The sequence below is a fragment of the Polistes dominula genome, unplaced genomic scaffold (assembly GCF_049000335.1).
Source record: "Polistes dominula isolate Pdom_NZ unplaced genomic scaffold, Pdom_raw_medaka contig_79, whole genome shotgun sequence".
Taxonomy (NCBI): domain Eukaryota; kingdom Metazoa; phylum Arthropoda; class Insecta; order Hymenoptera; family Vespidae; genus Polistes; species Polistes dominula.
In genome coordinates this window covers 362,595-375,768 of record NW_028300916.1, presented here as the reverse complement: position 1 = coordinate 375,768, position 13,174 = coordinate 362,595, and the positions used below count along the sequence as shown (strand labels likewise).

Genomic DNA, 13,174 nt, shown 5'->3' with positions numbered 1-13,174 from the left:
TGCGCAAGCCCGACCATCATTTTGATTCAATTTAAATTATCCACAAATAAACAACAAATTTTAATGTTAATTTTTAAAGTTTCCATTATAATAGTTTTGTCAATTTTTATGTAGGTAACTTAGTTAATTATTTGAGATTCTTAAATAAAAATAATTGCAAAAAGCGTATAAATAATCAAAATAAATTAATGATATTCCGTGAAATAATTTCATTAAAAAGAAAAAATTAATTTAAAAAAAAAAATCAACATTATTACTTTTTGTAAGCTAGAACGCGATTGGTTAAATTGAAGCAACCAATGAAATTCCTAATACATAGAAAACTAACGAAACTATCAATGGTAATAGACTATAGGGAGCTTCACGAGCGCGCCCTTGACAGTGACGTTTAGTAGTATAAAATGAGTGGTGGGGATAAAAGAAGGCTGCCTTCGTGCCGGCACCGCCTGTTCTGACCGGCTAATGTGCGTGCACAGTTGGAAGAGAACGCGGAGTAGAGATGCAGAGAGCGACGATTTCGTTTATTTAGAAAGCTCAGTATTTACCGTTTTTAGTTTGATAATAATATTAAAACGTTGTATCGTAAAGTGTTGCTATTATCTGCTTTTTTGTTATTTTCTTTGGTTCTCTCTCATTCTCTTCCCTATTTTTAATCTCTTTATCATGCGCGCGTTATTTATCTTCGAATCTCTTCGAATTTCTCTTCGTGCCCTAGAGGGAGACATAAGCGCTGTACAATAGTGATAAAAGAAGAGACGACACGACACGACACGAGGATTGACGAGACGAGACGAGACGAGACGAGGACAAGACGAAATAATTATTATTGTTAAATTAGGATAAAATCCTTTCTCGAGATTTTTTATTTTTCAAAACACACGCGCTTTTCCATGTCAACGACACGCGCGCTTCTGCCAAAGCCAGCGTGCTACTCCCCGCGCACAGGAGTCTCCTCCATCGTGGCCTCCGTCGGCGTTGCCGAACAAGCACTCCACGTCGGCGGCTCGGTCGCCTCCGCCGCTGCCGCCGTCGTCGTCGGCTCGCCGTCGTGCGCGTCGCGCCGGTGGGAGGCTTCTACATTAATTTCCTCCCGATCGACATTATCAGATTCTCTCGTAAAGAAAAGAAAGAGGAGAAGGGATAACACCAAAGATAAATTGCCTTACGATCCAAGGATTCCTGTCAAAGACAGCCCCGTCGTAAAACAACTGAGGGAATTATTCGACAAGAAGAGACAGGGGGAACAAGAAGAAGACAGGGGGGACAAGAAGGACGACGACGTCGAAGTCGAAGAGGCACACCAACCTCGCTCAAGCTGCAGGCTTGAGATGAGTGACCATGGCTGCATACACTTGAATAATTTTAAAGCAGCGAAGGGCATCCAGCCATACAAAGTGATACACTCCTATTTCGTGACCAGCTTATCTACCGAGGCACGCATAAGGAAGGTGCGAAAAGATTTTTTTTCTTCAACTAGTAAAACCATTCAATTTAAAAACTTTATTACATTACACCTTTACCTTTATTCTTATCACGCGCGAGTCCTCCCAATTTGATCTATCTTTCTCTACCCCCTCTCCTCTTTTTATGCATATGTTTATATATATATATATAAGGTGTGTGTATATTGTGTGTGGGTGTTATGTTCCCATATACATGCATCTACGCATACACACGCGCTCTGTCGCTTTATCTTTATCTTTTCCTTCTCCTAGTTATTATGAGGTAGATAGTTTTCCTTACCGCCTTTTTCCTACCATCTAATTTCTTTATTTTGTGTGAATTTTTATACCGTACTTTTGGAAATCTAACATTTTATTACGAACAAATTTAAGAAAAGAAAAGCTTAATTTTTATTTCATTTATACGTCATCCTGTTTTCGTATTCTTATCTCTTGTTCTCTCTATTTATCTTTATATCTTACTTTTCCACACTACATTTATCTTCTATTTATCTTTAATCTTGTCCCTGCCTTTTGTTTTCTCTGAGTCATGGATCATGCAGATAATAGAGAGACCAATAACCTAACGTGAACATATGTTTTTTGTTGTTTTCGTTTAATGTATCACGTAGTATGTAGTACATAACCACTTCATGTTTTCATTAGGTTATGTTCATTCATAATTTTTAGGAATGAACATGGATTTGTTTCATTATCAACTATCGTAAATATTTTAGAATTGTAGGTTATAGAATTTTACGAAATATAAAGCATTCAAATAATTTTATTACGTTTCATTGATATGCAACAGTGCTGCATATTAATGATTCATATTTACTTTTTAGACATTGTGTTGACCACATACACGTTGGTGGTAGAATACATTTTAAAATCGCGCGAAAAATAAATATAGAGAATGTTATTTGTTATTTTTATCTTCAACGAGAAGATAACAAAGATTTGTCATGATTGAAAAAAAAACGATTAGAAATGCTTATGTAAGAATATTATATTATTATTTTTTTTTGTCAAGGGCAACAAGTTTTTTTATATTTTTTACATTATTTTAATATTATTTATAATAATTTTAGTTTTTGTATTTACATATTTAATGTAATTTCAATATATGTATTAATTAAATTTATTTTTCAGGCTGTAAGCTGCTTATGTCATACGTGTAATACATACAAAGATCGTCTCCATTCTTGTCTCCATTGTATATTTTTTGGTTGCTATGTGAAAGGTCACATACAAGAGCACGCAAAAACGAAGAAACATTTTTTAGGTAATTTATACATATATATTTTTATAGATTAGTAATTTGAGGGTAAGGGAGGGAGGGGAGAGAGAGAGAGAGAGAGAGAGAGAGAAGGAAAGAGAAGGAAAGAGATGATTCCATTGTAATATAACTAATCACAAATTTGTATGTATGTTTCAGCTGTGGATTTAAGTTATGGTAATATTTTGTGCTTCCAATGTGGAGATTACGTTTATGATAGAGAATTGTTATCTGTTGCTAAAGGGCAATGGAGCCAATTAGCAAAATCATTGAGCTTTGGAGAATTTTATCGTACTTGGGAACCTACTCAAATAGAAGCAGAGTTACTGCGAAAACATCCACGGCGAAGGCGTGTTGTAGAAAATTCTACTATAGGTATTAATTCAGAACTTTACTTATTAAAGATATAAAAATAAAAATCATATTATATAAAGTATTAATAAAAAATATCTTTAACATTTTAGGTCTAAGAGGACTTATAAATCTTGGCAGCACATGTTTCATGAACTGTATTGTGCAAGCATTAATACACACTCCATTATTACGAGACTACTTCCTGGCTGACCGTCATCACTGCCCACAACCCTCTCGCTGCCTAGTCTGTGAAGTGTCCCACCTTTTTCAAGAATTTTATTCCGGTAGTAAAACACCTGTAACGCTTCATAAACTGCTTCACTTAATTTGGACACATGCGAGGCATCTAGCAGGGTACGAACAGCAAGATGCGCACGAATTTTTTATTGCTACTTTAGATGTCTTACATAGACATTGCGAGGCTGCACCAATTTTGGTGAAAGATAACCCCCATCACTGCAATTGCATCATCGATCAAATATTTACTGGTGGACTTCAGAGTGATGTTGTTTGTCAGGCTTGCAAGTAAGATATTTTTTCATTTTATTGTTTTTAAAACTCATTAACATGCATTTAACGTATATTATAACTATTTATTACTATTTTGTAGTGGAGTTTCGACTACAATAGATCCTTTTTGGGACATATCTTTGGATTTAGGTCCCGCGGCTGGTGCATCAGGATCGGATAATTCTGGACCTCCTACCTCGTTATTAGATTGTTTAGAAAGATTTACGCGAGCAGAACATTTAGGCTCTAGTGCAAAAATAAAATGCAGCAATTGTGAAACTTATCAAGAAAGTACGAAACAATTGACAATGAAGCAATTACCGATCGTAGCTAGTTTTCATCTGAAACGATTTGAGCACTCCAGCATTCAAGATAAAAAGATCTCTACGTTTATTTCATTTCCGGAACAATTAGACATGACTCCTTTTATGTCGCACAGGCGTAATGGTAATAATAACAGCTCTATGATCGCTGGCTTGCCAAAAAATGGAGAAGATATGACGTTCAGTGATAACCGATACTCACTGTTTGCTGTAATTAATCATGAAGGTTCTCTTGAGACAGGACATTATACAGCATTCATTAGACAACAAAGGGATCAATGGTTCAAATGCGATGACCATTTAATAACAAGAGCTAAATTAAAAGATGTTTTAACTAGCGAAGGGTGAGTTAATTAATAATCATAATGAAAATTATCCACATTATACGTATTATGATCAAGGAAAATTATAGAAATATCTCTTTTGTTTTTCAGGTATTTGCTTTTTTATCATAAACAAATTTTGGAATATGGACGAAATAGTAGGGTGTAAATGTTTAATTGTATAATTAATTTATTTATCACAATTAATGATGGGCGATAGACTTAAGTTCTTAAGCGTATGTTGAATTTTTTTTATTGTATTAACAGACACGCATTAATACAATGAAGTTTAAATATTGATTGATATTAAGAATCAAGGTGTATACAAAATTCTATACATATTTAATTTAATTATGTATAAGATATGATGACGTTTAAAAATTGGAAATCATTTTAATAACGTAATTATTGATCTATATGTTAGCACGAGAAATTAATAGAAAAATTGAAAAATGAAATGAAAAAACGATCATTGCAATGAAACTATTAAACTACAGGACATTGATTTATTAGTATAGATATTTTTTGATGTCATATACGAAGCAAGCGTGTTTATACAATTTATTTAGTGTCAGTATATAATTTACGTTTGGTGAACTAAGCTGAGAGTGCCTCTGGCGATCACTTCCCTCGTTTGTGTCCTAAATAATAATGTAAGGATAGTTTTAAGATTAGCTCAATTTTTTTAAATGACAGATCACAATTTTTGTATGTCGCTGACTGTTGTTATATTTCTGAACTGACACGTCTATACATGAAATGCCAAGGATAGATGACAACGTACTTCGTTAGTGTACTATCATGTTAAGAATTCAATTTATTTTAATTGCTTTCAAACAATCTTTTTAGCCATTCAATTAAATACATTTTCCAATTGTAAGATCAAAGATTTTTTATTCGAGGTACGTTCGGATCAGCGGTCCTTGGGATGAAACAATTTTGTACAAACGAAATAACGTATTGCGAGGAGAATAATTAAAAAGCGAATCTTTTTCGCTCGACTGTATATAATAAAAATAATTGTTTATCAAATTTTTTGTGGTTGCCCGTTGTACCTATTATAAATATTTTTTTTAACGTCGTGATCTAATCAAATTATAAGATGCGTTTTTTTGTCATTCATCATGTAGGAATATTTTTTCTAATGAAAACAAAATGTAAAAAGAAAGTACTATTTTAATTAACGAATAGTAGTTTTAAAAAAGGAAAAAGAGGATTCTTTTTTTTTTTTTGTTTCTTTGTTTTCTTTTTCTTTTTATATTTTTTTTAAAAGAAAGAAAAGATCCTAACCGAAGTGCCAAACGTTAGTTGCACTTTTATTTCTCTCTCTCTCTCTCTCTCTCTCTCTCTCATTTGTATTTTTAACATTTAAAACTAGCAATTTATGTTATTATACTTTACTCGAAACGGGTTTCCGTATTGTGTTCATTGACAGGGATATTATGTGAAATATTAGTACATTGTCTATTAAATACAATTTTCTATACTATGTGAACGAGAAAATTGAAATCGAGGATAACATGTATTATTAATTATAAACGCGATATATGTAAATATGTAACGATCAATTTAAAAAGCTTTAAGTGCAGAAAATGATATGTAATTAATTATAACGTATGATTCTCTGTCAACAATTGTAAACCGAAGTGTTACTACATACATTTAATTTTATTCCAAAGCGCATGTAGATAAAATAAATGAGATTAAATATCTCGCATGATGATATTAATGATAAAATACAAAGAAAATTATAGTTACAAAAGCTAGAGTCAGTTGACATTACTGATTAACCACAAGCATTGCCACAACTGCACAATATATCTACACGTGTAACATTAGGAATATGACCGATGCTTCATGTTTTGAGAATTAACACCGTACACCGCAGTTGTAACACTTCATATAAGGCTGAATTAATGGTATGATACAGAAATAAAAATTATATTTCATCGAAAACATATTTTTTTACTATTTTAAAATATATCATATATTTATTATATTATGTAATATGTTTCTTCCTTTCTCTTCAATGCTCTTATGTTTTAAAAATCTTATAATATGTTTTCATAATGTAAATTATATATACATATGTATGTATATATATCTGTCAGAATTTTATTTTTTTATTTCAATCATAGTATATATATATATATATATATATATATATATATATATATATTTTGTGTTCATTTATGTGGCTTAATCATTTTGTATTGTCCTTTGGTATTTAATGATATGATTAATAATACTCTTTGTACTTAACTTACATTTAAATTTAAATGGCGCGGACTATCATATTGTAACGGGTATCGAGTTAATTATTGTCGATGAAAAAAAGACAACATTGTAGAATAAAAGTTATATAAAAAAAACTACATAAGTGTATACATTATACATTGTAAATTATATGATTTTTAATTGCATATATAGATAGTTTTTCAAAGCTATATTAATTAACGTTGTAGTGATGAAAAAAGATGGACGCCTTGACGTTTAGCTCGCACAGGTAAACAGCCGATCTCGTGATATAGAAATTACTCATTTATTTCTTTCAAGATTTAAAATATCACGTTGTGACAAGATATTAATTATTTTCTAGACTTGTTCACCTTGACTTGAAGGGCGCTCCTCCACGAGTTAGTTATTTCGAAAAGGTTTGTTAAGTAAGAAAACAATCGTTCTGTTTGTACACGCATCATGTGTATATCTATATATATATAGTAGTGTGTTTATGTATATACAAGGTGTCCTAGTTTTTTTCTTTAAAATTTTACCACTATATTCTACATATATATATAAGTAAAAATAAGAAAAAAATATATAAACTATGCTTTTCTAAATGCTTTATACTTGCATAATTTCTTCGTTTTTGATACTCTTCTTTTCAAAGAAATCATTATAATAACATATCTTCATTTTGACAAATAGAATATAAATATAATTTCTTTTTTATATTGCATGAACAAAACTTAGTTTTCCTTCATTCTTAGATTTATAAAGGAAAGAAAGAAAGGAAAGAACAATTCTATGTAAGTTTGATGCGACAATGGAAAGTGTGTCACGTAGGAATAATGAATAAATATTAATGTGATTCCTTCTGAATTAAAAAAGAACAAAAGTTAAGTGGACCTTTGAAATATTTATTTATTTAAAATTATTTAATTTATGTTGTAATCTAATTTTTAAGTTATGATTTTCTTTGTTTCTAAGATTCAACAAATGATTTGATCAACGAGATTTTAGTTTAAACGATATATTTAATTATTGAAATGAAATATTTTGTTTATATGTTTTGTTAGATTAAATAAATGAGTATTTAATATTTATGGGTATAATCATATATTTGAATATTTACTAATATGTAATATAGCCTTGATAATATAACTTATAATTATATTATTTGCATAACGCATTACAGTTATTTCCTTTGATAAGAACATGGGGTGCCACTGGATTACTATTAGAATGGGAAGATACCTTCCCGTACACTCGAGAGCTTACTCAAATAGGAAGCAACAGACCGATCAATTTGGCAAACGGATATACACTTCTAGAGGGAAAGCAAATCTTACAGATAGCTGGAGATTGTGGTTTGGCAGTTGTACCATTGGTACAAACTTTTGGACATATGGAGGTAAGTAAATAATAAATGAAATAATTCAAGAGATAAACAGAATATCATTTTAATTTATGTACATTTATATTCTATTGCAGTTTGTACTGAAGCATGACGAATGGCGCTTTCTACGTGAAGTTGAACGTTTTCCAAGCTCTATGTGTCCATCTAATCCACTAACTATGAATTTGGTAACATCTTTAATTCGTCAAATAGTTAATTTTCATCCAGATATACAATATTTACACATAGGAGCTGATGAAATTTGGCATCTTGGTCTTTGTTCTGTTTGTACCAAACGGGCTGCCGCTAGTAAACATGGAAAATCATCTTTATTCTTGGAGCATGTTTTAGCTGTCGCACAATATATACAAGAGACATATCCTTATTTGAAGATAATTATGTGGGATGATATGCTGAGATCAATAGACTTAAGGGTCTTGAATGGTATTTGAATTAATATTATTTATTAAATGATTCATTTTCTTCTTCAGTTTCATTTTCTTTTTTTTCAATAAATGTTCGATTAAAATTATATTATTTTTGCTCGCAGAGTATTATTTAGGGAAATATGTTGAACCAATGATTTGGCACTACGCTTCTAGAGAAACTTTTTCTCTACCTCAAGGTATATATAATATATATAATCGGATGATTCATTTATTCAAATTAAATGGAATAAAACAATAAATCAATGTTATTCACAGATATCTGGGATAAATATAGTACTATATTTCCAAACATTTGGGTAGCAACTGCATTTAAAGGTGCAACTGGGTCTTGTCGGCATATTCCGATAATTCGACATCATATAAGTAATCATGAGAAATGGTTGGAAGAATTAAGTATTAATGTAAATAAAGTTCGAGAATTTCGAGGCATAGCATTCACTGGATGGTCAAGGTAAATTTTTTGTAAATTATACTTAATAATAGTTTCTTGGAGATGATTTTTCTATTTAGGTATGATCATTATGCTACAATGTGTGAGTTATTACCTGCAGCAATACCATCATTAGCACTTTGCTTAAAAGCATGGCTCCATGGTTACTCAGAACAATCACATATGGAAGTTGCTAAGAGTTTAGGATATTCAAATCCTTTAGATTTACAAACAATACCTCATCCACGACAAACAATGCCAAATGAACTATCGTTTCCTGGCTGGGAAGTAGCAGTTGGTATCGAGTGGTTCATAGATTACAAAAATAAATATCAAAATGTTTTAGTCAATGATCAGTACGTATAAAAAAGTTTTACAATTTATTAGCATCGTTTGTTGTTTAATATCTATATATCTATATATATGTGCATTTTGTATGAATATAAATTTAAACAGAATATTAACTTGGATGAATCCATGGCAAATTGATAACAATTATACAAACCCTATGCAACTGGAGAGTTTAATACCTGCATTCTCGGGGTAAGTATTACATTATGTCTTAACATAGCTTTTTGTTAAAACAAAATAATCGCATATATATATATATATATTATACATATACTATAGTATGTTATTGGAACTATCATCTTTGGAGGCATATTTAAGACTTCATATGGAAAATATCTTCTTTCCATTTATGATTAATGAGTGGATGGGCACAAATCTTCAACCGATGAAAGTAAAGCTAACGGAGTTGAAGCAAATAACAGAAAACCAACTTAGGATTAACATTCGCGCGTAAAATATATTTAGTATAATGTAGTATTCATTTATTTTTTACCTCAGAAAGTAATTTTGGATGGAAGTCATTCATAAACAATAGAGTTTAGAGTAAAAGAAAGTATAAAGAAGAAGAATACAAATAAATAGTGTATAATGTGAAATATTCCTTTTAGATGTAATAAAATTAGAAATTAGGCTTCAAAATATAATGTCACGCAAGTGGTATGCGATGTAATTTTATAAGAGGAAATAATTATTTTAATACTTCATTTGTGAACGTAAGTGAATCTATGAGAGCAACCGTACATCATTTGCCATCGTACTTTGTCATATCGTAAACTATGCTGTGATATTCGGCTATGAAAAGATAGTAAGTCGTTTTTCTCTTAGTTTACTTTCATTCTACCTCGTCTAATGATGCATACATTATGAATGGTCAGTTCCCTCATATTATGAAATATTCGGCTAATTGTAAGAGAAAATCTGCTATGGAACTTAGACTAACTAAAATTGCATTTTAACGTCAAACATTATGATACGAGGAGTTAAGTACGTATTATATGTTTATCATATTTTTGAAAGGTAGTAACATTAGATTTATCTTTACTTTATCTTTCCCATTAGCTTATAGAACTAAAATATCGATAGATGAGAAATATAAGTATGTTTTGTACTTGTAATTAATATTATTTATGATACATTACTTTTGAAAACAAAAATATTAAGAAACCTTTGATTTTTATTTACGTTCAAAATTTGTATTCCTATGCACATTATATGAAATTATTAGATGGATGTAAATTTTATGTTTTTTTAATACTATAGAACAAAATTAATTACTTCATTTTAATATATTTATTTATGTATAATAGAGATCTTCTGTAAGGTAACAAAAAATAAAATAAAATAATATAATATTAAATGAGAAAATTGAAATGAGGAGATAATAAATACTAATAATGCTTGTTTCTGTGATAACATAATATTAATATTCGTACAAACGAAATGACAAAACAAACATTTACTGGTTAGAAAAATAAGTAGAGTGACATTTGTTTTTTTTTGAAATATTATAACATCTGTGGCCATATTGTATTTGTTATGAAAAGATTTATTAAATAAGTACTATATCTACTAAAGTTTCACATATTTATAAAAAAAAAATTATAAAAAATGTGTAATTTAACATTCTTGTGGAAAACATTATGTTTTCATATTATTAGTTAAAATGTACTGTCAAATAATATAAAATCATGTCACAGCTCCAGGACCACGATGAACAAGAAGCTCTTAAACAGGATGAATTTTTTAAACAAACATTAATTAGTGTGAAACCTTTTATATTAAATCTAACATGTGCGGAAGATGCTCAATTATGTAAAATTTGGCTCGATAAACTAAATCTTTCTTCTTTTCAACGTAGTCTTAGAAATGAGTATCTTCTTGAATTATGTCAGCAATTGAAAAGAGGTCATGTAGGAGGAATATTTAGTAAACCTCCTCCTTTAGGACCTCTCTTACCATTACATAAACCATATCGCATGGTAATTTTATATCTCATATGTTCATATAAGTATAATTTATAATTTAATAATTAACGTATAACATGATTGTTTAAATTTGATTAAAAATATTATTGTTATTTTTTCTTAATTTAATAACGATATAATTTAGGTTTATATTAGTTCATCTTTGAGTGATCTGTCAGAATTTAGTACGACTTCATATCACAAGCAGGAACGAACTAATGAACATAAAACACATTCGCTAAATGCTGTATTCAGAATACAAGATACAAATTCTACAAATACAAGTCAATGTTCACATATGTTTGAACAATCATCAGATCAATTTAATGACAATAACATAGGAGATAGAAATCAGTTCATAACGCATAGCCATGATACAGATTCACCGATTGCTATTATTAAAGAATTACAAATGGAAAATAAATATTTACATAAAGAATTATTAGAGTATCAAGAAATGAATGAAAGTTTGCATTCTAATATAAGACAACTAACTTCTGAGATTATCGTACTGAAAGCTAAGTGAGTGTAAATGTAAGCTTTATTTTTTACATTCAAAAACCAAATGATAAGTTTTCTTATAACAATATATTAATGTAAGAAGAATACAACATTGATTTATTTAACTAGATTATCAGAGATGCAAAGAATACAAAATGTTTTAGAATCTACTCATAAAGAAAATGTTCAACAGTATAAAAATAAAGTAGCCGAACAGTTTTCTAAATTGAAATTTCAGTTGCACGAAGCTGAATGTAAAAATGAAAGTTTAAATAACAATTTACTTACAATGTCACAAAAATTGGATAAAATTATTCACGATGAGGTAAGAAATGAAATCTGTTGAATATAGAAAAATAAGATTTTTATTAGCTTTTCCTAAGGAAGAAGAGATTAATGCAATAAAGAAGCAATGTATAGATAAATTAGAATCCATGCGCCAGCAATATGAAGTCTTTTTAAAAGAAAAAGATTTAGAAATAAATACACAGATAGATTTAATTCGTCAGAAGGATTTGGAATTATTGAAGAAAGATGAAGAAGGAAATAAGAGAATCGAATTATTGACAAATAAAATAAAAGAGATGGAAATTAAGCTTGAAACAGAAACAAAAGATGTAATTGTTTATAATTTATAAATTCTATCATTATACTTCTTTTTTTTCTTTTTAATCAAATGACTTAAATGTATACTTTCAGGAAAATAAATTACGAGCCATGTTAACAGATCAAAATGCAATAATGAGACAAGAGTTTGATAAAATGAGAAGTAAAATGGAACTAGTATCACAAAATCAAAATGAGAATTTAATTTCTAAAACAATAATGTTGAAAAAGATTATACTAAAGCTTAAAAAATCTAAAGACAAGCTTGTATACGATTATGAAACAAAAATTAATCATATCCTTAAGGTTTAATTATAACATTTATTATTAATTATTATCTATCTTGTAATGTAATTTTATTTAAAGTTATTTTTTCGCAATACAGAGCAAAGATATGGAAATCAAGTCGTTGTGCATACAATTTCAAGGACAGAAGACTGATTTATACATTTCCTTGTATTCAGAAAAGCAACGTGAATTAAATGCTTTGGTCAATTCATTAGAAGAAAAATATAAATTACTTTTTGCAGCAGCTGACGAGACAGCTGAAAATCAGCGTCAGAATTATCTTAAGGTAGAATTATTCAATTTATATTTTATTTATCTATAATTTTTAAATCTATTTCATTTCTTATTTTAAAATATCTTAAAATCTTCTCACATATAAATATTTGGAAAATTTTCAGAAAATAAATATATTAGAGAATGAACTGTGTCAATTGAAAAAAAAACATTCGAAATAATAATTAATGAATATAATGGTAACGTATTATTATTACTATTTTTAGTGCTATTGTAATAAAGTCATATATATTAATAAATGGATGTAAGTATATAAATAATTACATTATATTATTTGAATTTAAATTAATTATATTTTATTTATCAATTTCTAAATAAAAACCTAAATAAACTTTACATAATAACTTTACATAAATAATACAATTACATTACATATATATATTCATTGCAAATGATTTGAATTTTAGCGCCTTTTATGAAAGATGTATCAACAATAAGGTT

General features: G+C 29.1%; 3 protein-coding genes across 4 annotated transcripts; all 3 read left to right on the top strand.

The window, feature by feature from the left end:
* The first annotated feature begins 417 nt into the window (after window positions 1-417).
* Window positions 418-5,263, top strand: not (ubiquitin carboxyl-terminal hydrolase nonstop). Its single transcript, XM_015335636.2, has 6 exons — window positions 418-1,448; window positions 2,595-2,727; window positions 2,881-3,096; window positions 3,186-3,600; window positions 3,686-4,252; window positions 4,343-5,263. Exons 1-6 carry the CDS (start codon window positions 891-893, stop codon window positions 4,398-4,400), a joined length of 1,947 nt encoding a protein of 648 aa, XP_015191122.1. The 5' UTR covers window positions 418-890; the 3' UTR covers window positions 4,401-5,263.
* A 1,157-nt stretch (window positions 5,264-6,420) lies between these two features.
* LOC107074314 (hexosaminidase D) lies at window positions 6,421-9,633 on the top strand. Of its 2 annotated transcripts, XM_015335639.2 has the most exons (10): window positions 6,421-6,737; window positions 6,831-6,885; window positions 7,222-7,260; window positions 7,650-7,865; window positions 7,946-8,294; window positions 8,401-8,475; window positions 8,555-8,750; window positions 8,810-9,085; window positions 9,186-9,272; window positions 9,360-9,633. In XM_015335639.2, the coding sequence occupies exons 1-10, from the start codon at window positions 6,709-6,711 to the stop codon at window positions 9,532-9,534; spliced, it is 1,497 nt and encodes a 498-aa protein (XP_015191125.1). In that variant the 5' UTR covers window positions 6,421-6,708; the 3' UTR covers window positions 9,535-9,633. The 2 variants fall into 2 exon arrangements, with proteins under 2 accessions (XP_015191125.1, XP_015191126.1); XM_015335640.2 differs by lacking the exon at window positions 7,222-7,260 and having other exon boundaries at window positions 6,424-6,737.
* Window positions 9,634-9,890: 257 nt separating this feature from the next.
* On the top strand, window positions 9,891-13,037 carry LOC107074254 (uncharacterized). Its single transcript, XM_089170643.1, is given in 8 exon segments — window positions 9,891-11,059; window positions 11,190-11,566; window positions 11,675-11,870; window positions 11,929-12,162; window positions 12,245-12,457; window positions 12,537-12,725; window positions 12,838-12,873; window positions 12,875-13,037. Coding segments are annotated over 8 exon segments (1,563 nt in total). The 5' UTR covers window positions 9,891-10,768; the 3' UTR covers window positions 12,902-13,037.
* Window positions 13,038-13,174: the final 137 nt, after the last annotated feature.

Coding starts and splice junctions, on each gene's coding strand:
- not (XM_015335636.2), top strand. CDS start 891: ATGTCAACGACACGCGCGCTTCTGCCAAAGCCAGCGTGCTACTCCCCG. Junction 2,728..2,880: donor AACGAAGAAACATTTTTTAG/GTAATTTATACA, acceptor TGTATGTTTCAG/CTGTGGATTTAAGTTATGGT. Junction 4,253..4,342: donor GATGTTTTAACTAGCGAAGG/GTGAGTTAATTA, acceptor TTTGTTTTTCAG/GTATTTGCTTTTTTATCATA.
- LOC107074314 (XM_015335639.2), top strand. CDS start 6,709: ATGGACGCCTTGACGTTTAGCTCGCACAG. Junction 6,738..6,830: donor TTGACGTTTAGCTCGCACAG/GTAAACAGCCGA, acceptor ATTATTTTCTAG/ACTTGTTCACCTTGACTTGA. Junction 7,866..7,945: donor AAACTTTTGGACATATGGAG/GTAAGTAAATAA, acceptor ATTCTATTGCAG/TTTGTACTGAAGCATGACGA.